The 24,930-nt window shown below is 39.3% G+C and overlaps 2 protein-coding genes across 4 annotated transcripts in view; one reads left to right on the top strand and one right to left on the bottom strand.

Moving 5' to 3' along the window:
* PRKN (parkin RBR E3 ubiquitin protein ligase) overlaps nucleotides 1-1,675 on the bottom strand; it is an 878,318-nt gene extending 876,643 nt beyond the window's left edge. The window contains exon 1 of one of the 2 annotated variants that reach the window (XM_060753692.2): nucleotides 1,442-1,675. In XM_060753692.2, coding sequence (XP_060609675.2) covers nucleotides 1,442-1,448 — 7 coding nt within the window. In that variant the 5' untranslated portion in view covers nucleotides 1,449-1,675. The remainder of the gene's footprint in view (nucleotides 1-1,441) is intronic. The other variant, XM_060753691.2, reaches the window with a different exon arrangement.
* Nucleotides 1,676-11,686: 10,011 nt separating this feature from the next.
* The window catches only part of PACRG (parkin coregulated), a 269,545-nt gene continuing 256,301 nt past the window's right edge, over nucleotides 11,687-24,930 (top strand). Inside the window, exon 1 of one of the 2 annotated variants that reach the window (XM_067465736.1) lies at nucleotides 11,687-12,375. In XM_067465736.1, coding sequence (XP_067321837.1) covers nucleotides 12,234-12,375 — 142 coding nt within the window. In that variant the 5' untranslated portion in view covers nucleotides 11,687-12,233. The remainder of the gene's footprint in view (nucleotides 12,376-24,930) is intronic. The other variant, XM_060753693.2, reaches the window with a different exon arrangement.

Genomic DNA, 24,930 nt, shown 5'->3' with positions numbered 1-24,930 from the left:
TGCTTTATGGCTAAGGAAATATCTTTATATTGACGTATAAACATTACAATAATGATTTATTACCACTGTATGGTAATATGTTCAAATTTGTCATTCCTGTGCAGCCATTCAACTGTTCACATTGTAAAGTACATTGCTGCCAACTTCCCTTAATGTTTTGTTTATAATTGCACAACACCTTTCTACAGTGCCCAAGTTACAAATTGGAACAGGTACATTTTTAAAGTGTAATTCCAGCTGTGCATGTGCGTTTGTGTAGAGTGTGTATATGGATGTATTTTAATTTGATTTATGTCTAACTGTAATTGTATAATTGTAATTGTTTGTGCTGGCATTTAATTTTGCCATTACCTATGTGAAAACCGCTTTGAGTCCCCTCCCGGGTGAGAAAATGTTATAAATACATATATAATATATATATATGTGTGTGTATGTATATGTGTGTGTGTGTGTATAGATGGGTAATATAGAGAAGGGTTAACAATCCTGTGGAGTTTGTTTTACTATCTGTGTCCCTGTTCAGAAGATTTCCCTCCCTTTCTGTCTCTGTGGCCATTGGATTTTGGATCATTTGGTTTGTTGTGGAAACAAGGATTGGTGAGAAAGCTTCAGTGGAGACTCCCTTTCCCCATGATGACTCTTTCATGTTGGAAATGACAACCTTCTTCAAGTCTTCTCTAGCAATATATTTATCTATGATCCTGTTGCTCACAGTTATCTGTATATGTATGTTTTTCAAAAATTTCAGGAGTGATTTTCCCTTTCTAGGGGTAGATTTCTCTCACTTTCTGTTCTCAGCCCCTTTCTTAACTACAAGTTATTTGTAAGTCGAATGTTTGTAACTCAGGGACAACCTGTATTGGGATCTTTTATATATTTGGGGTAGGGGTGGCAGAGAATTTTTTTAAAATGTTGGGAAGGGGATTGCCAAAGGAAAAAAAAAAGAACTGGAATTAGACTTTTCAGAATGTATGTTTTATAAGGAAGTTGGAATAAATCTATAATTGTAAACTGTTAAAGGCTGTACATCTCTTTGTAAAAAATGAAAAAGAAATCCAGAATTATAAACTGTTAAGGGAATAGATGTTTTTTGGGGGGAAAAGGGTAAAAAAAATATCCAAAATTGCAAGTTGTTAAAGTGACATATATTTTGGCTCTAAAAATGCAAAGAAATCCCAAAATTCCAAGCTGTTAAAGGGGTATACTTGGGGGGGAGGGGAATGCCAAAAATAGAATTATGATCTGCTAAAAGTGTATACAATTTTGAGGAACACCCTGTATGTGCGCCTAGGAATTAAGTGTTTTAGATTATTCAACATGAGAAAAGTATTTTGGAGCAGACCAGCCTCTGCTTCCCTGAGATCCCCCTCCTTCTGTTAGGAGAGAGCCAATGAAGGGGACGGGGAGGGGGAAACACACGCTGCATCCGGGTCCCACTCACCTATCATTGCCAGCGGTGGGAGAAGGGGGCGCTCTCAACCCCCGTCCTTTCCGCCACTCAAGTCTGAACCTTCTGAAGACTACGCTCCCTGCAGGCCGGCCGGACTTTAGACGCAATGCTGGCGGGGGCGGGGCGGGGAACCTCGCAGTGCTTTCTGGGAAACGTAGTTCTCGCCGCCTTGCCCGCGCCTTCACCTCTTCCAGCTACTGAATTCAATGAGTAGTGTGTGTAGGTAAGGGTGTGTGTCACGTGACCAGAGCTACCTCCCCCCCCCGCCTGTGGGTGACGTCACGGCGCGTGGAGACAGCAGCCTCTTGCTTGGCCCTGTTCAATAGAAGGAAAGGAGGGGAGAGGTTGCTTTCTATACATCCTTAGCAACTTATGTTTCAATCTTATCTATTTTCACAATGTTGCACCAGCCTTGGGGATTGTCTCTTGTGTTGTCTTCCAGTTGTAGAAGTCTGTTTTTATAACATTTGTGGATTTAAAAAAAAACATTTTACCAAAAATGTATATACCTTTAAAAAGTAATATTTCAGTGTGTATATATATATATATATATATATATATTCACACACACACATATACATAAATATATTGCCAAAATCAAAGCAAAACGTTTATGCAACGTTTGCAATTCTGTGCTTCGACCATGTGATCAGTGATTGCATTGCTGCTCACTGGTGTCATTTGAACACCTTACACAAAATTGTAATTTCAGGTGGAATTTGTAGGTGACTAAGAATGCATCTACACTGTTGAATTTATGCAGAGTCACGCCACGTTAACTAGTAAAAAAGGAAAGTGGCTGAGGCTGTTAGGTATTGTGGGAGTTGAAGTCCAAAACACCCAGAGGGCCAGAGTTTTTCCATGCCAGCTCTATAGCATACTATTGAGTGGTGGTATCTGTAATTTTACAAGGTCTTTAGCTTTCTTTGCCTAAGAAAGCTGGTGCCTGCCTAAACTAAAAATCCCAGGATTTCCTAGCATTGTGCTGTGGCAGGTAAAGTGGTGTCAAACTGCATTAATTCAACTGTGCAGATGCATCCTCAATCATTATAACAACTCTTCTTCAGTATGGGTATATTTATTTCGCCTTAAAATATTCTGCATGGCTACCATTAAACAATACATACATTTCTGTGGATACTGAGTTGTCAAAGGCTTTCATGGCCAAAATCACTGGGTTGTTGTGAGTTTTCCAGGCTGTATGGCCGTGTTTCAGAGCGTTCTCTCCTGACATTTCACCCACATCTTTGGCAGGCATCCTCAGAGGTGCAAGGCCATTAAATGATAATCAAGGTGGCCAACTGCAACATTCACACTTGCTTCAAACAAAGAAGAGTTTTTCCCCCCACCCTGGGCATTCCACAGATATGTTGTTGTTTATTCATTCAGTCACTTCCATGGACCGATTCTTCATGGACCAGCCTTCGCCAGAGCTCCCTGTCCGCTGTTACCACCCCCAGCCCCACAGATATATAAACCTCAATCTGGCTAATTTCTGACAGACCACACAACCTCTGAGGATGCCTGCCATAGACGTCTCGGCAAAATGCCATACAGACCAGAAAACTCACAGCAACTCTGTGGAGATTGTTGAACTGTTAACCATTTATTGTCTTGTATTGATCATTCATCCCCCTGTCCATTATTTATAGGAACACACTTTGCAAGAGAGAAAAAAGCACATTCTCTTTGGTCCCCAAGTTTAGCAAATGTGTAAATATAAAAAGTGATGTTAGACAGCAAGGGAGAGAAGGTCAGTGACTATATTTATAGGCAGCAATGAGAGATTTACTCTCCAGAAGTCAGCCTCAAGAACAAATAAAGGATGAATGCAAAACATGTACTAAATTAGAATAATGAAAGCATTTGTGAGTGCATTAGACCTACAGATGATAATTTTAATCAGGGTGCCTAAAAATTGGGGGAAAATTATGCAACCTAGTTCTTACTTCTAAAATATTTGAATGCCTTTGCAATGAACTTTTAAAGTGTAATTTTCTTGTATCAAAATTTAAAACAATATACTAGTGAAAGGAAAAGAAGCAGAAGGCAAAATGCAATTGTTTTGGTATGTTTGGTTATATTCATCTTGTGTACATATATAATAATCAGTTCTTTAAAGCATACTGCACTTTCAACAGGTGTATATTTTTTAAGATTTTTTTATTTTTAATATGTATACATACATAGAAACAATTGAAATACAAGTATTATTTCCTCAGTCCCACGACCTCCTCATTTCCACCCGTGAATCTCCACCCTTGATTTCTCTTTACATAATACAAACGTATGAGAATACTATTGAATATTTATATCTCACTATGTTCAAGTGTTTAATTATTTTTCCCTGGTTTCTCCATCTATTCTATAGTCTAAATTCAATGCAAATAGTTTGACTATAGCTCAGAGTCTTATGATGATGTAAACCGGGATACAGGATGATGAAGAATCAAAATGAATGCTTTTGAGAACCTTAGACAGTTATATATAAGATTAATAAAACTCAACAGGTGTATATGACATATACATGGATTTTGTGTTTAGCCTTAGGTCCTAAGATGGGCTGCATCAACACATTGTAGAATTAATGCAGTCTGGCACCACTTTAATGCCATGGCTCAATGCAAGGTAATCTGGAAGGCTGTAGTTTGATGGAGAACCCGTGCTCTTTGGCAGAGAAGTCTGAAGACCTGCAGCTACAACTTCCATGATGCCACAGTATATAGCCATGGAAGAAAAAGGCTGGATCTACACTGCCATATAATGCAGCTTGAAATGCTTTGGAATACCGGCCCCAGAGAGATCAAAATGGCACTGTGATGTCTCGGCCTGTTTATTTCTCAGTTGGACTGTTCCATTTTACCAAGTTTAGGGGAGAGCTTAGGTTCCCCTAGAGGCCGAGTTCGGTTGGTGCAGCCCATTCTGACTCAGAGCCAGAATGGGCTGGTTATAGAACTTCGTTTCCCATTCTTTGTCAGTCTTAGCTTATAGATAGTTGCCAGATAGTGTCTGGTCTGGCCAAGCAATTTGAACAGGCCATCCTAATCACGTATTTGCCAAAGCTTATAGATAAATAGTAATATACATAGAATAGTTATAGCCGTATTTGCCTTAAAGTTTATAACACGTATTTGCCTTATAGATAGTATTTGCCCTAAAGTTTATAATAGATAGTTCGTAGATAGTTGTATTTGCCATAGAATAGTTATAGATAGTTAGATAGATAGTTTATAGATAATATATGTAATAAAGGATAGATAATATTTGTCATAGATAGATAGTTACATCATCCCCCATAGTGTATAGTTATATTTACCTCAGTTATACCATCATAATTAATCTTCACCTTTGTACATTGTTGTAATTCATCTTGTTTGTTTAGTAAACTCAATTTGGTTAAACTTAATCTTGTTTATAGAGTTTTATTTTGGGGGAATTATAGTAATTAGGGCATATCGATGGTCACTGGGAAAATAGCCAGACACATTTGGGTTTTTCATTAGATCTCCCTGGTGTGCCATCACAGTGATTAGGATCCTGATCGGCTTGTAGCCGATTCAAATTGCTTATAGAAAGTTATAAGAGAGAGCCCACTCCCTGCAAAGGGGGTGTGAGAGAAGAAAAAGCACTGTTTACATAGTGATTGGGAGCCTGATCGGCCTTGTGGCCGATTCGGATCGCTTATAGAAAGAAAAGAGAGAGCCCTCTCCCTCAGGGTGTGTGAGAGAAAAAGGCACTGTTTCCACTTTTCCATTGGAAAGTGTAACAAAGTTATAGGAATACTTGGGTGAAGTGTTGCTAAATTGAATACTTTTATAGTAAGGAGAGTTAGGGGCAGCTTTTAAAGTAAAAAAGCTGCCTGCCTGCCCTTTTAAAAGACATTGGAGGCTTGTTTCCTGTCAGAGAGTGAAAAGGGCAAAGCTAGCACCTGCTATTTGTCTTAAGGGGGCATTTGGCGCCAAAAGGGGTTTTTTACAGTTTGGCAGCCATTTTGTGTTCATCCTATTATAGTAACATCAGAACTGTGACAGCCTTATTGTCCCCTCAAAAAGAAGCGGCGGCCATTTTGCCTTCACCAGTATACATAGATTTCTATGGGATTTTGTGCTGATAGTGTAGAAAGAGCGGGAAAAGGTGTTTTGGCGCCTGTTCTGGCATTTTTCTGAGGAAAAGGAGTTAGAAGACTCTTATACCTATTCCAGTAAATTGTTGTTTTGCTGTTATAGTATAGGTGGTGACAGTAGGCTGTGTGAACATTTTGCCTCACACTCAGTCCTCTTCACCCACATAGAGTTGTTGCCTCAGCAACCAGCATACAACAAGAATGGATGGGCTTTCTGATGGAAGTGCAGACAGACATGTACACATTTCCCGTTCACATAGGGTTAGGCACCCCACAGAGAAGGCCCTACAGCTGTTGCTAGAAAGGGAAAGTCATTTAATTGTGAAGGCAGAAAGTGCTTGGAAACACGTGCAGTATAGCATGAACACCTTGTCAGCCTCCAGAGACCCTGAGGTAATAGCAGTGCACAAAGAAGAGCTCCAGGATAGTTTTTTACTCTGGAAAATTAGTATAGAAAGGCAACAACAAGTCCTTACAAACATCAATGATGATGATGCCCAAGCAAGACTGCAAGCATTGTCATTGGACTATCAAAGTAAAGAAAGAGAATTTAATGCCGTGCTTGAAGCTGCACAGTTTCAGCTTCAGGAATTTCAGCTGAGGGAGGCTTACTCTTTATCCCCTCCTAGAAGCCCCAAGTCCAGCAAGGGTTTCTACCCTCAGCGTCCCCTAAGTGTCAGATCACTTAGCCACCGTTCACATTCCAGTGTACATTCCAGCAAAAGTGCCTCATCTTCCCACAGTAAGATTTCTTCTGTGGCAGCTCAACATTTCAAAGAAGTTGAGAGGATGAAGCTCAAGGCGCAAATATTGCAGGCAGAAGCTGAATCGGCTATGGCTGTGAAGGAGCTAGATTTCTCTCAACTAGAAGCTAAGCAGGCTATACAGCAAGCTGAAATGGAAGCCCAGCTATCAGCTTTACAAAGCAAAAGAAATATAACTGAAAAGGCCAAGGAAGCGGCCAAGCTTGCTGTTAGGGCAAGAATTCTTGCCAAAGCTTTTCAGGATGAGTTGATTCCTGAAAATGTTAGGCTGCTGCCTCAGGAGGACATCGAATCAAAGATGTCATTTCTTCTCCTGTCTGACAAAGATGTCACCACCAAAAAGCTAAGCCCCATCTATACCAACACAATAGAGGATCTGCCTAATGCTGAGGGGAAAAGATCTGCATCTCAGCTTAACCATCAGCCATCAGCAGCTGTCTTTCACGAAGATGAGAGTCCTGTCAAAGTGCAGAAATCTACAGCGGGGAGCCAGTCCTTTATGCTCCCCACCTGTTCCCCTGTTCCTGCCAACTGGTCCCTCCCTGACCCCAAACCTGAGAAAGAACTTAAAGTGGAGTTTTTGGACAATGCACCTTGTGTCCAGAATTCCTTCCCCAGCCAAACCATAGCCTCAGGTGATTCTCCTTTGGGTCAGGGTGAAGGCACAGGGAGGGAAAAAGCAGTCTTTTCTGCGCCAAATCAAATGTTTTCCATGCCATCTGTGGCCTGGAACCCCTCCTTCTTCAAAAGCCCCAAGAGAGACTTAAAAGATAAGGGGGTTCAAAAGTTTTCAGACCAGCCAGAAGACTTCCACCTTTGGAAGACAACCTTTAAAAGGGCTATAAAAGATTTACAGTTATCTGCTGATGAGGAGCTTACTTTACTCATTTCTTGGCTGGGTCCTACTTCTGCGCCACAAGTTCAGAGAGTCTATGCCGCTCATGTATCAGACCCTGAAAGGGCGCTAGATTCTGCCTGGTCACGACTGCAAGAGAGATATGGGGCCTCCTCTGAAATAGAGACTTCGCTCCTAAATAGACTTCATAGTTTTCCAGTTCTTAAACTCAAGGACTGTAAGCAACTATGGGATTTAAGTGACCTGTTAGTGGAGTTAGAATCTGCCATGGCCAACCCACAGCTCCCTGGATTGGCATGTCTAAACCAATACATCACACAGAGGCAAATTCTGCAAAAGCTCCCCTTCCAATTTCAAGAAGCATGGGGAAAAGAAGTCTTCACTTATAAAGAGCAGAATATGCAAAGATACCCATCTTTTGCACACCTTGTTGCATTTGTAAACAGAGCTGCAAGAGAAAGAAATGATCCTCAAACAGGATTTCCCACTCTTTACCAAGGCCCTCGACAGGAAAGGTCTTTTGAAGCTCAGAAGAACCTGCCAGATGGTGCCAAAAGGTCTGCCTTTTCTGTTAAGTCCACAGAAGTTATTGAGTGTGGACCAGAGACTAAAGAAATTCTTTGCCCTCTACATAAAAGGCCCCATAGTCTCGCAGACTGCACCAAGTTTGCTAAAAGGCCTTACGATGAAAGAGTTGCCATAGTGGAAAAGGCAAAGGTCTGCTTTAGGTGTTGCAGTTCCCAAAGACATTTTGCAAGGGACTGCAAGTCTACAGTAAAATGTACGGAGTGCAATAGTGCAAAACATTGTACTGCCATGCACAATTTCAAAGCCGGGAGTAAAGCAGTCAACTCTGAAGAGGGAGGGTCGAGCTCTGCAACCAAGCCTGATCCTAGTCTTCACAAGGAAGAAAATAATACCGCTGTAGCTTGCACCAAGCTATGTCAGGGCTCCGATCAGCAACGTATCTGCCACCCGATTTGTTTGGCTGAGGTTTTCCCTCAAGGAAAGTCTCAACTGAAGAAGAGACTTTATGTTGCCCTTGATTCCCAGAGCGATGCGTCTTTAGCTACCCCTAGTTTCTTTGATATGTTCAACATCAAAGCCAAAACTATAGAGTACGTAATGTCCACCTGCACTGGCCAACAGAAGCTGCAAGGAAGAGTTACATCAGGCTTCACCATCTCTCCGTGTGGTAGCAAGACAAGTTTCAAGTTGCCTGCATTGCTTGAGTGTTCCACCATACCAAGGAACAAAGGTCAAATAGTAACCAAATCAGTGGTTGAGAGTCATCCTCATTTGAAGAGACTTAAAAGTCAGATCCCTGACTTAGACTTAGAGGCCGACATAGCTCTCCTTTTAGGTTCAGACTGTCCGGATTTATTTCAAATCCTAGAACAAATAAAAGGCCCTCCAGGAGCTCCTATCGCCCAGAAGCTTCCGTTAGGGTGGATAGTCATAGGGCCAGTCTGCAAGGACAAAATGTGCCCTCCAGCCATATCCAAGCTAGTGGGCTACAGCAAATCTTCCAAGTCATGCCCTACACAATTGCAAAGCTGTTTAAGCCAGATCAGTGTTTGCTGTTCAAGTTCGATAATTGACAACTCGTCAATTTTTGAATCCGCTTGTAGGGACGTTGACTTAAGCTTCTCCAAAGAAGAACAAAGATTTATGGACATTCCAAACAAAGAAGCAGTGCCATCCCACAAGAAGGCATTGCTCAAAAAGTCAGCTTGCCAGGTTTCCATTCGTTTGGGGCCGAACACTGCGTGTGAGACCAGCAATAGGCCAGATGGCAACAAGAGCATTTCCTGTGCTGAGCCAAGTCGGTGGATTCATGTCGCCGCTGAGGAGAGACCTGCAGACATCATTTCCCGAGGGGCATCTGCTCGGAGGTTGCTGCGTTCCAGCTGGCTGTCGGGTTCCGGATGCCTCGCAGACCCAGGTTCTCCAAAGGACAACACACCATTGACCTTTCCGGAGCTTCCTGAGTCAACTCCAGAGAAGAAAGGTTGGACAGCACTCCCACGAGGATGTCAGGGTAAGAGACATTGTTTTAAAGGACCAAAGTGCTTCCTGGAACAGTTGGCATACGGGTGTTACCCAAGAAGAGTGTCCGAGTGTGGATGACCATATCAGGAAGACTCCAATCAAGACGGACTCCAACTGAAAGACTGATACTCACCAAAGACTTATCACAGACTTGGTGGTTTTATTAAAAGTTTAAAGTTTGTTGTATTTAATTGTATAAAGTGATTTGTTATAGTTTGTGTATGCAAATTTGTTCCAAATTTGAGCGGGGAGTGTGATGTCTCGGCCTGTTTATTTCTCAGTTGGACTGTTCCATTTTACCAAGTTTAGGGGAGAGCTTAGGTTCCCCTAGAGGCCGAGTTCGGTTGGTGCAGCCCATTCTGACTCAGAGCCAGAATGGGCTGGTTATAGAACTTCGTTTCCCATTCTTTGTCAGTCTTAGCTTATAGATAGTTGCCAGATAGTGTCTGGTCTGGCCAAGCAATTTGAACAGGCCATCCTAATCACGTATTTGCCAAAGCTTATAGATAGATAGTAATATACATAGAATAGTTATAGCCGTATTTGCCTTAAAGTTTATAACACGTATTTGCCTTATAGATAGTATTTGCCCTAAAGTTTATAATAGATAGTTCGTAGATAGTTGTATTTGCCATAGAATAGTTATAGATAGTTAGATAGATAGTTTATAGATAATATATGTAATAAAGGATAGATAATATTTGTCATAGATAGATAGTTACATCATCCCCCATAGTGTATAGTTATATTTACCTCAGTTATACCATCATAATTAATCTTCACCTTTGTACATTGTTGTAATTCATCTTGTTTGTTTAGTAAACTCAATTTGGTTAAACTTAATCTTGTTTATAGAGTTTTATTTTGGGGGAATTATAGTAATTAGGGCATATCGATGGTCACTGGGAAAATAGCCAGACACATTTGGGTTTTTCATTAGATCTCCCTGGTGTGCCATCACAGGCACTCTCCCTAATATCATTCAAGCGGCAGCTGAAGACCTTCTTATTCAAGTAAGCATTCGGTGGATAAATCTAGGTTGATGAGAAGGTCAGTCCTCATTGAGCAATGTGAAGTACAATATGCAAAAAGTGGAATAAGTTCTGAGAAGACACAATTATGTTTACTGGTTTTAAAATGTTTATGTTTGTTTTATTAATTGTTTATTATGTTTTGTATTTTGGTTGCTGCAGATTTTGTATTGTATTTCACTGTATTTTATATGTTGGAAACCACTTTGGGTCCCTTTGTAAGGGAGAAAGGCAGGATATAAATAAAGATTATTATTATTATTATTATTATTATTATTATTATTATTTAAAACACAACAAGATTAGTACACAGCAAACAAGATCACTCTAGTGACTGTTTTATTGGATCACACGTTGGTAACTTCACAAGTGTCTAGGGAAATAATGTGTGCAGGTCCGAGTAGGATGGCCTTTTGCATCTGATAGGTGGTCATTTTGTCAGCGCCAATTGTGTTTAAGTGCAGGCCAAGGTCTTTAGCCACTGCATCCAGTGTGCCGATCACCAATGGGACCACCTCTACTGGCTTGTGCCACAGTCTTTTTAATAATAATAATAATAATAATAATAATAATAAACACAAGAAGTTGAGTACACAGCAAACAAGACCACTCTGCTGGCTGTTGTACTGGATCACACACCAGTCACTTCCCAAGTGTCTAGGACTGTGTGATGTATTGCCAAATAATGTGTGCAGATCTGAGTAGGATGGTCTTTTGCATCTGATAGGTAGTCATTTTGTCAGTGCCAATTGTGTTTAAGTGCAAGCCAAGGTCTTTAGACACTGCACCCAGTGTGCCGATCACCACTGGGACCACCTTGACTGGCTTGTGCCAGAGTCTTTGCAGTTTGATCTTTAAATCCTCATATCGTGTCAGCTTTTCCAGTTGCTTCTTGTCAATCCTGCAGTCACCTGAGATTGCAACATCGACAATCCATACTTTGTTTTTTAACATGATCAGGAGTATTGTGCTCCAAAACTTCTTCTTATTATTCTTATTCTTATTATTATATGGATATGGATAATTAATGGATTCTGTAGTGTCAATCAGTGTGTTATAGACTTATAGGCAAATTATTTTATTGTATAGATTTATATCCCGCATTATCTCAAAGAGCTAACAAGCAAAATCATTATAACTTAAAATATACAATAATAAAACAGTATATCATTATATATTAGCAGTAGTGATTACATTTAATATATTAGCATTACTATATTACAATATGGTTTTTTTTAAATCCCGAAATCCACAACACTTCTGGTCCCAAGCATTTCAAATGAAGTATGCTCAACCCTGGAAAACCTCTGCAGCAAGTTAAGGCGGAAACCGGGCAAAAAGCTCCACCGATAACTGCTGCGCATGCGCGTCAAGGATTTCCTCCAGTCTTAACACGGTGTTTTCCACTTGGTACAACAGCTCATGCTAGGAACAGTGGAGCCCAAACGCTAGTCCTTCCGTTTTTTTGGACTTCAACTCCCTGAAGCCTCAGCTGCCGTGGCCAATGAAGAGGGATTCTGGGAGCTGAAGTCCAAAACTCCGGGAAGAGTTTGGGGCCACTTGTAGATTCCGCGGGCATGAAAGGGAGGGCAAAACTACAGGCAAAGGGGCTTCGTCTTTCGTGACTGAGCATGCGCAGAAATGCAGCGCATGCTCAGGGAGACCAAGGTTTCCCGAAGCCGGAATTCTGAGTCCGCCCGGGCAGGTTGTTGATGCGTTGCTTAGCAACGGAGTCCTTAGAAGCGAGTTAGTGTTAGAAACAGGCCGAGTTTCCCCTTTCCCTTCCCCCCTCCCTCCTCACCCTTTCCGAAAACTGCTCGCGGGCGAAGTTTGAGGGAAAGAGGTGGGAGTCCAGAAAAGCTTGGTGTGCTTGAAGTCTTGGTGGTCAAGCCGTTTATACGTTGTCTCCGCCCCACCGGGTCCCGCAAGGCATTGGGACTGTTTAGTGCCCGAGGAGATGGTGGCCGAGAAAGAGGGCTTGAGCCCTTACAGGAGCAGGCCCCCGCAGCTGCAGGAGCCCCTGCGGCAGTCCAAAAGGACCAGGAAACAGGTCAGCGATGGATTCACCGTCAAAGCCATGATGAAAAACACCGTGGTAGGTTGGAGACGCCCGTGGTCAGGCTTGCGCTTCCTTTGCTGCCTCTGAAAACACCCCAGAATGGAATTCCTGTGGGGAAGGGCCCTTAGTTAGGTGGTAGTTGTTGTTAAGTAATTTTAAATTATTATTATTATTATTATTTATAATATGTAGTGGGCAAGGCAGTAGCCAGAAAAAAAATTCGGGGAGGGTTGAAACTTTCTTTAGCAAATCATGAAGAGTAGTTCGATAACACAACAACATTTTTAATACAGTCCAAACACCCTTATTGCTTTGTAAAAGGTATAAGATACAAGGTATGCAAGGTTAGTCAGGCCAAAAATAGCCAAAACTGATTAAAACCAACCTCAATTCAAAGTGCTCGCTTTGGCCTATAAAGCCCTAAACGATTCCAGCCCAGCTTATCTATCCGAACGTGTCTCTTCCGACGAACCCTCCAGGAACTTGACATCGTCCTAGGAGGCCCTGCTCTCAATCCCGCCTGCTTCGCAAGCAAGTCTGGCGGGGACGAGAGACAGGGCTTTCTCGGTGGTGGCCCCCCGGCTGTGGAACTGCCTGTCTAGCGATATTAGATTAGCCCCCTCCCTCCTGACCTCTTGGAAAAGAATAAAAATGTGGCTCTTCGAGCAAGCATTTGGAACCTCGGAATAGATAGACAAACTTGAATGGGAAAATGACCCAGGAACGGCCCAAGACGATGGAATGGATGAGGATTTGAATGAGAAGACATAGTTCTTTGTTTTTAAATTGTTATTATGCTCTGTCTTTATGTTTAAATGAACTATAATGGGTTTTTTTTTTGCTTATTAATGTATGTATTTTTATGGCATCGAATTGTGCCGACTGTGTATACCGCCCTGAATCACCTTCGGGCTGATATGGGTGGGATAGAAATAATGTAAATAATAATAAATAATAAATAAAACACACAATGTGGGTGGAATTAACAGCAGATAAAACTGATAAAACAAGTATTAAAACTTATAACCAGCATTTAAGATAGAAATGACCTAGGTAAAAGACTACAAAGGGTAACAGGCATGTTTCATCGTGCCATAACATAAAATACTTTAAATTATATGGTTTCAAGTATATTTTATATAGACTTCATTAAATCAAATTTCTATTTTAGTTAAAGTTTCAAGTCTTAAAATAACTGAAAATGATTGCTAATTGATAATTTATAGTTACAAAAGAATACCACAACGTTTGTTAGAAACACTTGAAAACTGTGTCAATACACTTTGACAGAAATCAAGCTATATTGATAAACTTTGGTGGACAATCAAGAGTGCAAGTCCAGTCAGTCTTTCTTGCCTCATTGTGCTTAATGTTTAAGGGTTGAAAACGACCTTTCATTTGTAGCTGTTGACACTGGCAATGTTGCAGAAATCTGAAGAAGTTCTCTTCACATTTAGAAAAAAACTGTCCATCACAGACAAGATAAGATATGCTTCCAGTGCATTTGATGATTTTTCTGCAGGTGCAGTCTCATAGACTTAGCATAGGGATTTGATTAACCAGTTAAAATTCATGAGTAAACCAAATTTTTTTAACCTGAAAAATTTGGGGGGGGGGGGGGTTTGAACTCCTACCCCCCCCCCCCCGGCTTCAGGCCTGGTAGTGGAATCTCTTTCTTTGAAGGCTTTTAAACAGAGGCTGGATGGCCATCTGTCAGGGGTAGTAAAGATAAAGGTTTCGCCTTGACATTGTCTAGTTGTGTCCATCTCTGGGGGTTGGTGCTCATCTCCATTTCTAACCCAAAGAGCAGGAGTCATAGACACCTCCAAGGTCATGTGGCCAGCATGAGAGCGTGGAGTGTCGTTATCTTCCCACCAGAGCGGTATCTATTGATCTACTCACATTCGCATGTTTTCGAACTGCTAGGTCGGCAGAAGCTTGGCCTAACAACAGAAGCTCACTCCCCCAGAGGTCCCTTTTCTATGACCTGTACCCACACACAATGTGTGCTTCAAGCCCAATACCCAGATGTGTTACCACCCTACTGGGAGGCTTCTCTCATATCTCCACAAAATAGAGCTGACAGATAGGACCTCATACCATCTCATAGATTCGAACCAGCAACCTTCAGGTCAACATCCCAACCTTCAGGTAATTAGTCCAGCTGGCACAAGGGTTTAGCCCATGGTGCCACCACGGTTCCTTTGACTGCAAAGGTTGAAGGTTGAAGACATTATTTAACAACAACTCCCATAATTCCATAGCATTGAACCATGGCAGTTGTAGTGGTGTCAAACGGCATTTATTATGCAAGATAAATGCAGCCTTAGAAACAATTAGGGAAGGAATATTTTATAAATGCTCGGGAAGGCAATTCCAAGAGGATGGGGCAGCCACAAAGCCAAGCCAAGGAACCCTTGGTTGGGTGAGAAGCCTCAAATTAAGTTAATAAATTCAGTCAATTGCCACCATGATTTTTGTCCAAATGACACAATGAAGTATCACAGCAGATCACATAAAGTGTCATTAGAATAAAGACAAAATAAAAATCACTACCACATTTGTCAACATTTAGATACACAAATGACAGTGTATATCTCAGGTTTTTAATATCTTTTTAAAATCTGGCAATTCTGTCTTAAACTAGCTTAATGGCTCATGTTTAAATGTAGTGAGTAGTTTGGGGCACTTAGCTGAATTTCTGGCAAAGATCCTCATGTTTATGTTTTCACATACTTTGATTTGTTTCATACTCACAGTTTTGCTTTCTGTATAAAATGTTTATTTTTCATAAAGACTGCCAATCAAATTGCTTTCAGGAGTATCACAAATAAAAACATTAATAAAACTTGATTTTTTTTTCCTTTTAGTTACTTCATAAAAGTTTCTGGTTTTCATTCATATGCTTGATGGCATATGTTTTGGCATTCAAACTATGCTTTCAAAATTTGGTCCTTTGTGCTTTTTGGATAATTTGTTAGGAGGGGTAAGTCAATAGACCTTAGACCATAGTAAATGGGTAAAAGTTGAGCATCTTTTATCCAGAATGCCCTTAAGTTCAAAATACTCCCAAATCCAAAATTGTCCACTTAGGTGTCTGAGATAGGATATGTGTATAGGGTATATATTAAACATGCATGAATTTCCTCTTTAGACTTGGGCCCCATTTCCAAGATAACTCATTATCGCCATGTATGCAAATGCAGGTATTCCAAAATCTGAAAAAAAATCTCAAAACACTTCTGGTTCCAAGCATTTTGGATAAGTTATACTCAGGCCATGCTCAAAGTGCTGTTGAATGGACACCGTTCATAGCCTCCTGTCCTATTAACTCCTTGACCTTGTCCTGTACAAAGAGCCTCATGCAGAACAATTTTATTGTGTTGGTCTTACTCCAGTACTGTCAAACTATATTAGAAATTCCATGCTTAATATGCAATACAAGAATCAAGGGGCTCTGAAAAATTATGAGGCACAGATATATGTTCAATCAGCAACACACTATTTTCTTGCAGGCTGTTGGGAGTGGGAGGGAAGAGAAGGGGGCAGAACAGTGTTTCTAGCATAAGAAATTAATTTCAGGCTACAGTTTACACTCAACAGTGACCTTGGTAGCGAAACAGGAAATTAAACTATTCAAGGTTGTTGTGTCCATAGTTCAAGGAGAGGACTGCAACCCATTATCCAGTTACTTAGCAGTAATATCACTGAGGTCGATATGACTGTTTCAAGGCATGGGATTTGTAGCTACAAATACTAATTCACAATCTATCAATTTTATAGCAGTCTGTTTGACTTTAATATGACTATACTGTTACAAATGGATTGATGATTTGAATCCCTAGCCAAGGAGAAGCTTCAGAACACAGCTGCAGATATTTCAAATTTCAGGTCCTTTGGGAAAGTTAGGAGAGATTGAAAGAGGGCTTGAAGGAATTGTATAATAGTTTCCAAATACTGGGATTCTCAGATCTAGCTATAGATACATTGCCTGTTGATTTATAGCGCTGGGCCAGCAAGGCATTATGGGACATTCCCTCTTTCTCTCAATTTTGGTAATAGTATATTCTCCCATCTTCTCCTGCCAGCACATAAAAAGGCTTCATAATATTTTATTGTGCATTACAACTGCAATAAATTATATAATCATTAGAATGAATTGAAGTTGAATATGTTACCATAAAACTTAATATAGTTCAATAAACAACAGTATTTTTATATTAGAAAAATCAGTATGCTTGTGTTGATAAATACACAGGAAAATGTGTGGAAAATGAAGATGTTTTTTCTCACAGTAACAGAAACTGTAATACATTTAGCAAACATTTAGCTTTATGGGTTTTGTTTGTTTCATTGGATAGCATTGTCTTAATTTGAGACTTCGCTACTCCTTGTGTTCCTTAACTACATTGCTTAGATACATTTAACAACATAACGATGGTTTAATTAGGTCCTCCTGTGCCAACAGAAAAGGCCTAGCAGTAAGTCCCAAGGAAGATGCCTTCACCTCACAGTGTTTATGGGCACTCCAACAGACCATCTTTTTTCTCTCTCTCTCTTTTGCCAAACCACCACACCACGCAAAACTCCTCTCTAGAGTTTTTTCCAGGATTGTACTTTAGAGCAGATATTGAGGGTGAGGGTTTGGAGAGGAGCACTGTGTGGGGAAGTAGAAACCAACTCTTACAAGATTAACTGACATGGATCTTTCAAGGGCCCATTGTGATAGGTTTATTTATTACTTGTCTTTGTGGTTTACATACTTCGTTGGAAAAAGGAACTAAGGAAAGGTAATATGCTGAAATCTTGGATTTCTTGTTTTGCTGAGTACTTTGGATGATATGCAACAAATATACTAATATATGACTAATGCTTCAAATTAGTCAAATGTAAAAATTGCCATGAAAAATCTATTTCCCAAACAAAACAAATAAAAAAGATCTGCAAAAGAACCAGGAATTGTTTCTCAAAATGATACTCTTTTCAGAACATTAGCTAGCAAAAAATAAAACAGTATAAGCAGGGTAACATTCATGATTGGCCTCTTTCTGTATTTTTTATAAAGAGGGGCTGTTTACAGAATTTCACTGTTTTTTTCTAAAACATTAGCAGCTGTTTTCCATTACTAGAAAAATGCTGTCACTGTGCTCAGTAGTAAGCTTTGTATTATCACAGAAAGCCCAAATGCAATAGGACAAAAAGAAACATTTTAACTGAGAACTATATTTCCTGACCCCACTAAAACTCTAGTCTGTTCAGGATAAGTGACAGTGGGTAATACAATTATAGCAGTTTAATCCCACTTTAACTATCATGGCTCTATCCAATGAATCCTGAATTGTGTTGTTTGTGGAGGGATTTAGAACTTTCTGGAACAATTCTCTGAATTCACTGGCAGAGCTTAGAGAGCTCTCTGGTAGATCAACCTGTAGATGTATGCTTTATGCTTCCTGATCTCATTGAGACTTTCAATGTCTCTTCAGATGGCTTCAACATACTGACAACCAGAGTACATTAGTCTGTTGCAATGCATCATGTGTCTCTAAAAATGTCATGAGACATCTTTTGTCCCAACATAATTACATTGACTGGGACAAAAAAAAACAAAAACTCCACTGCAAAAAGATATAAAACAGAAACAGGTGGGTGAAATCTGGGGAAATAGTTTCCAGATATTCACAGAACAATGTCGCAGAATTCTATACTGAAAGCCTAATTCACTGTGGGCTTGAAACAACATAATTTTGGAATACTAAATGTCCCATGCTGGTGCCTGACAGTTAAAGTAGTACCTAGAAGCACAAGACCAACAAATTCAAAAAAAGATCTGCCCTAGAGCTGTAAGAGCTTATATGTCACAAGTAAAAGAAATGGGCAGGATTAGTACCTAGGTTTTTTTTGTGTTTTTTTTGTGAAAGTACAATTCTGTCTTCTTCACCTTTGTAAGAGCTGGCCCTCACAATAATGTAGAATTCAGATATTTTTTTAAATTTTTCAATGCTTTCATAGTCTTCATGCCTTGAAAAGTTTTAAAATGAGGGGAAAATATGTCTGAGGAGTGAAGCAGGAAAGTATATATTGAGCATCTGATCCATATTTTATAGTTAGATTCTTACAACACAAAATGTGTATTTAAATTCTGTTAGATTTCTCCATCATTCTCCTCACTGTTCCAGTTTATTGTTGATAAAACAGAATAAGAGGGTTGTAAAACTATGGTAATGAAGCACTCCCTAAAAATTGTCTTTGTACATATCATTCCATTTCAAATCTTGGACTCACTAGGGCAGATTTAGGCAAACCCAGGCCCAGGGGCTGGATGTGGTCTCTTGGGCTCTTCTCAGATCATCCTCTCTCACACCACCCTACCCTCCTTGCTTCTCTCTTTCCTACCTTCTCTTTTTCCTCCCTCCTCCCCCTCTCTCTTTCTCCTTCCTTCCTTCCTTCCTTCCTTCCTTCCTTCCTTCCTTCCTTCCTTCCTCCTTCCTTCCCTTTTGTCTTTCCTTCCTTCTCTGTCCCCTCCCTCCATTCCCTTCCACCATTTCTTCCTTCTACCCTTCTCTTCCACCCTCCCTTCTCTTTTTCCTTCCTCCTTTCCTCCTGGGGGGAAGAGAAGGTAGAGAGGGAACATGAGAAAGGGTGTTCCCTTGAGGGGGTGTGTGTGTGATTTTCTGCTGCTCTAGAGACCAGGGCACAAGGGAGCAATGGATTCAAAGGGTGGGGAAAGAGATTCGACTGGAAAGATTAGGAAGAATTTCCTGAGAGTAAGAAAGTGGCACAGGCTGCCTCAGAGTGTGGTGGAGTCTCCTTCTCTGGAGGCTTTTCTGCAGGGGCTGTCTATCGGGAGCTGTCTCTTCCAGCTCTAGGATTCTAGGATTCTACATCAGGCAGTATGGGGTCTAATAGCTATACTTTTTCTCTCCTGTCCACCATCTCATCCTGACGAAGGCTAACCCTTTTGAAATCCAAATGTTTCCCATCTTTCCTTAACTTTCTGCCTCCTAAAAAGAAGAGGAAGGGAAGGAAAGGGCAGGGAGGGGGCTTCGAGAACCCCCTTCCTCCTGGCCCGCCCACTCTGGCCCACTATGCGGCCCTCAAGTTAGAAAGTTTGCGCATGCCTGCAATAAGGTCTTGTGTCCTGTCAACAATAATACTACAAGGGAACAAGACATGTACTGTATAGTGCATGTTTCTCTTTTCAATTTATACTCTATATTGGGGGGAGGGGGACAACTGCCAAGATCAATCAATTTATGACAAATTAAATTTGAAGAAGTGCAGGAGTTAGGATTGCTCAGGGTATGCAAAGTTTGTCAAAGGAATCTGTAGAAATGAGACTAAGTTAAACTATGTATAATAATGTTTTCCTTTCTGAGTAAAAGGCCAGAGCTCTTATTTATAAATGTAGAACAAATTGCCAGAGTGTCAGGCTTTACTTTAGCTAAAAGCTTTTCTAACATATGATTTCACCAGCTATACTGTGAACTGAACTAAAACTACATTTGAATTAAACTGATATCTAAAAATATTGAAATGTGTATTGCTTTACTTTTATAGAGAAGAAGAAGAGATATTGATTTAAAACTATTGTTAAGTGAGTTAATAATAGCTGAAGCTATGATGCTTTCAAAGTCTGGTATGCATAGCTGAGGGGTTCCTGCTATTGAATAATCCTGATAACGAATATCTTGTGTTGTCAAAGGCTTTTATGGGTTGCTGTGAGTTTTTTGTACTGTGTGGCCATGTTCCAGTAGTATTCTCTTGTGACGTTTCACCTGTATCTGTGGCTGCCATCTTCAGAGGAGCCTAGATGACTAGAACAAGAGCAGTGTGTTGTTCATGTTCACTATGACTTGCTCTGCTTAATAAGAATCTCCCCTAACAGATTTGCATCATTCTTCATTTAAAATGATGAGTATGAAAAATCCAAATGTTGATTTCTATTTATAATTGTTTATAATGATTATCTCATACACTCATTGTAAGGGCTTCATTCGGCCCAAAGAACTGCTAAATTGCCAAGTGAAACTGACTACAGGAAGCATTGCAATAGCTGTTCTGATTGCCAGGCCGTTTATGGGCACTATTCAAAATTTGGTGATTTGAATTGCATCATTTGAAGATTCCTCTCTCTCTGCAAAAGCCTAGTAGATTTTAACTCCCCTTTCACACTGAAATCCCACATTTTCTGCTTTGAACTGGTAAATATGGCAGTGTGGATTCAGACAACCCAGTTCAATGCAGATATTGTGAGATTTTCTGCCTTGATATTCTGGATTATATGCCTGTGTGGAAGGGTCCTAAGATAATTTGGAGAGGGCTTTCTCTTTGTCTCTCCACCTTCTCAGGCTTGTTCGGTGGGAACAAGGAAGAGGGCTTGTTTGGTGGCTGCTCCTAGTCTTTGGTATTTCTCCTTTAGGAAGACCAGTAGACTTCACTCTTTACTGTTTTTCCATCGACAAGTGAAAACGTTTGTGTGCAACCAAATTTTTGGTAATTGAGTGGGTTGAAATTTTCATGATACTTTGTGCTTTTCCTGTGTTTTATGGTTCATATTTTTTAATAAATTGTAATGTTTTAATGTTTAATCCTTTAACCTGATAAATTGCTTAATACTTTTTAAAGTACTGTAACTTCATATCTATTCTTTTATCAAATGTTTTATAGTTTTTAATTTGTATTGCTTTAGACATACTGTTAACTAATTGTTAAGAAGAAAGTGTGATATAAAATTATTAATTTATTGCAGTATTATATTGCTGAAAGTAGTATGCATTCAATTAATTTATTGACAGATGAAAAAAAAATCCTTCCATTTCTGTTCATAAATTGAGATTTTATTGAGCATGTTGTTTGCCAAATTGGAGTCCTAAATTAAAAATAAAAATGAGAGAGTTCATTATTTCTTCTAAAAGTTTATGACATGATGTCCTTGCTTTCTTAAGTAATAAGGCTTAGTAACAAATGAATTAAAATCTAATTGAACAACAGGCTATATAGATGAAGTATTAATCATAATGTCCCTGAAGCTACATGGCAGAAGTCAAGTGCTTCTAATTTTCTCAGTTATTACCTCACAATAAATGTTGTCCTTAAGGTGTCTTTCTGGGATTAAATTCTTATATGGATAAGTGTGTTTCTTTTAAATAACTAGATTCACATAGTCTTGACAAGACTTTGTGTTCCCTTGTTACAATTTTCCAGAAGCATTTTGAAAATTGCCCATTTTTGTAGAACCAGACTTTCCTTCACTGTTCCTGATCCTTGCCAGTTGAGGGTAAGCCACCTCTAGAGGTCATATTATTGAGGGATACTATTTTTCCCATTGTCATAATTCCAATTAATTTACAGCATATGTGGAAGTTTGTTATTCTCATTTTCAGTGTTGAGATATAAAAATTCTATTGTTCATATGTAGACGTTTGTTATCCTCATTTTCAGTGTTGAGATACAGAAAGTCTCTTGTTCAGGGGTGCATGCAAGACGACGGTTGAATATTCAGGCCCTCTCCATTTTATAAACAAGATAGGTTCTGTAAGTTCTTAAGTTGAATTTGTTTGTAAGTTGGAACAGGTACATTTTAAAGTGTAATTCCGGGCACATACATACATAAATACAAACATACATATATGGAGAGAGAAAGCGAGAGAAGGAGGGTATGCTTTGGATAACATAGAGAAGGGTTAAACACCCCTGTGGTGTTTGTTTTGCAGTATGTGCCCGTGTTCAGAAGATTTCACCTCACTTTCTGTTCCTGTGAGAATTGGATTTTGAAAAATGTGGCTTGTCGTGGAAACAAAACTTGGAGATAAAGCTTTAGTTGAGATAACTTTTCTTCCAGGGTTGATTTTCCTTTCCTAGGGGTAGATTTCTCTCACATCCTATTATCTCACCCCCATTCTTAACTATGAGTTGTTTGTAAGTCAGATGTTTGTAACTCAGAGACTACCTGTTGCTGAAAATAAAAACATATGGAAATCAATTGCATATCTACAGTAACAATGTGGTGATATACTTGATTTACCATAAGGACCAGATAGACCTGAGCAAAGATCTCTTTCTAAGACTTAAGATTTCTCAAGCTAGTTTTGTACCTTCAAAGATAATTTAACTACTAAATTATGAAAAAAAAAACTTGGAGGTACTGATTTTATTTAAATGTGTTCCTATAACTATATCCTGCAACCTTTAAAATTGTGTTAAAATATTTTGTTATGAATATTTTAAACATAAAGATATTTTTTATTTTTTTTATTATTATTTTAAATTTTTATTGTTTTATAGTGTATGCAGAAAACAAAACAAACAAACAAAAGGAAAAAAGTAAACAAAGAAAACATATGCAAAAAATTTACAAAAGAGTAAACATTCAGCGCTCATCAAACATATGTACAATCAGATTTGGTTGTACAATTATTTATACCTTAACATTACCTAACCCTCTATCCCCCACCTGTGAACCCCACCCCCTGACCTCCGACATCCCTCAAAACAGGATCGCATTCCAAAACAACAACTACCCAAATATCTTCTTTCACTGAATCCCCTTTATGGCAATCTTCAAATTTACCTTTGTCTTCTTTTCCAAATACCCAAGTGCCAGCATCCATTTATTTGCAAATTCTTCATTATCTCCTCCTCTGCTGCTATTTGTCAGCTTGGCCATTTGGATATAGTCTGCTAACTTATCTCTCCAATCATTAATAGATAACTCTTTTTCCCCTTTCCAAGTTTTGGCTATTATTAGTCTTGCCGCAACAAAGCAATATTGACAAATTTCTTCATCTCCTGCACTGATACATGTTCTAAATAATCCTAAAAGGCACATTTCTGGGTTTTTCTTAACTTTTTTGTTAATCATATTGTTTGTTTCCTTCACCACTTTTCCCCAAAATTCTTTAACTATATTACACATCCACCATACATGGAAAAATGAACCCTTCGCCTTCTTACATCTCCAGTAAGTTCCTTGTCCTGTTTTCTCTATTTTAGCCAATAAATCTGGAGTTATATAGGTTCTATAAAACATTTTAAACATATTTTCTCTAATTGAGCTGGCCACTGAAAATTTAAACCCCTTTTTCCACAAATGTTCCCATTCTTCCAAATCAATATTTCTGCCTAAATCTTTGGACCACGTAATCATAACAGGTTTTATCTGGTTATCTATTAAAATGTATTCTAAGATAAATTTATAGAGCCTGGATATGAGGCCTTTGTTGCCCTTCTCAAAAATAAGTTCTAGCTCTGACTTTTTAGAGGCAATTCCTACCTTTACGTCCTTCCTAAATCTATCATGCAATTGAAAGAAGCAAAACCAATCTTTTATCCCCAATTCTTCTCTACCTTTGAGTGTCCATTGCCCTTTCTGTTTAACTAAATATTCTTCGTAAGTTCTAGATTCAGAATGTGTGGCCGGTCTCTGCACAGCTTCCAGTGGACGCAGCCATAAGGGGATTTCGGGCTCTATCTCCTTCTTGTACCTTTTCCACATTGCCAAAAGGCTGGCTCTTATTAAATGTCTATTGAATTCTTTATTCACCCTGTCCTTTTCATCCCATAGATAGGCATGCCATCCATATCTTAGATTATGTCCTTCTAAGTTAAGCAGTTCCTTATTTTCCAGTCTGATCCAATCCTTTAGCCAACTAAAGTTGGCTGCTTCATAATAGTATCTGAGGTCTGGCAGAGCCAAGCCCCCTCTGTCTTTCCCATCAATAAGGTTCCTATAAGCAATTCTGGCTTTTTTGCCTTTCCAAATGAAATTGACCAAATCTCTCTTCCATTTTTTGAAAACCTTTACTCCCTTGATAATCGGTAAGTTCTGAAACAAAAACAACATTTTAGGTAATACCATCATTTTTATTACCGCTACCCTCCCTAACCAGGTAAGTTGAAGTCTTTGCCAATTTACAAGGTCTCTTTTAATCTCCTTCCACGTTTTGTCGTAATTATTTTGGTAAAGTTTACTATTTTTGTTGGGGAGCCATATTCCAAGATATTTTACTTTTGGCACTACCTTACAATTAGTTAGTTTCGCCAATTTAGCAATATTTCTTGTAGATATGTTTTTAGTTAGAAATACTGATTTCTCTTTATTAATTTTAAAACCTGACACAGTGCTAAATTCATTAATAATCTCCAATAAGGTATGCATGCTTCTTAACGGGTCCGTTAAAAAACAAACCACGTCATCTGCATATGCTTTCCCTTTAAATTCATGCCCTTTTACCTTAACTCCTTTGATTTCACTTGCCTCTCTAATTCTTCCGTTCAAGATTTCTAATATCCAAATAAACAATAGCGGTGATAGGGGACAGCCTTGTCTTGTTCCTTTTTGAATTTCTATATAGCTTGACATTTGGTCATTTATTTTTAGTGTAGCCCTTTGTTTTGAGTAAATGGCTCCTATGGCCTTTCTGAAATACGGACCCACTCCGAAATGATCCAAGACTTTAATCAAGTAGTCCCATTGCACATTGTCAAATGCTTTCTCTGCATCTAAAAATAGTAATGCAATCTCTCTGCTTGGGTCTTGTTCAGCATACTCTAATATATCTATCACCGTTCTCACATTTTGACTTAGATGTCTGCC

This window comes from Anolis sagrei, chromosome 1 (assembly GCF_037176765.1).
Source record: "Anolis sagrei isolate rAnoSag1 chromosome 1, rAnoSag1.mat, whole genome shotgun sequence".
Lineage (NCBI taxonomy): Eukaryota > Metazoa > Chordata > Lepidosauria > Squamata > Dactyloidae > Anolis > Anolis sagrei.
The sequence above is the reverse complement of the archived record's forward strand: the minus strand, read 5'-3'. Positions and strand labels throughout refer to the sequence as shown.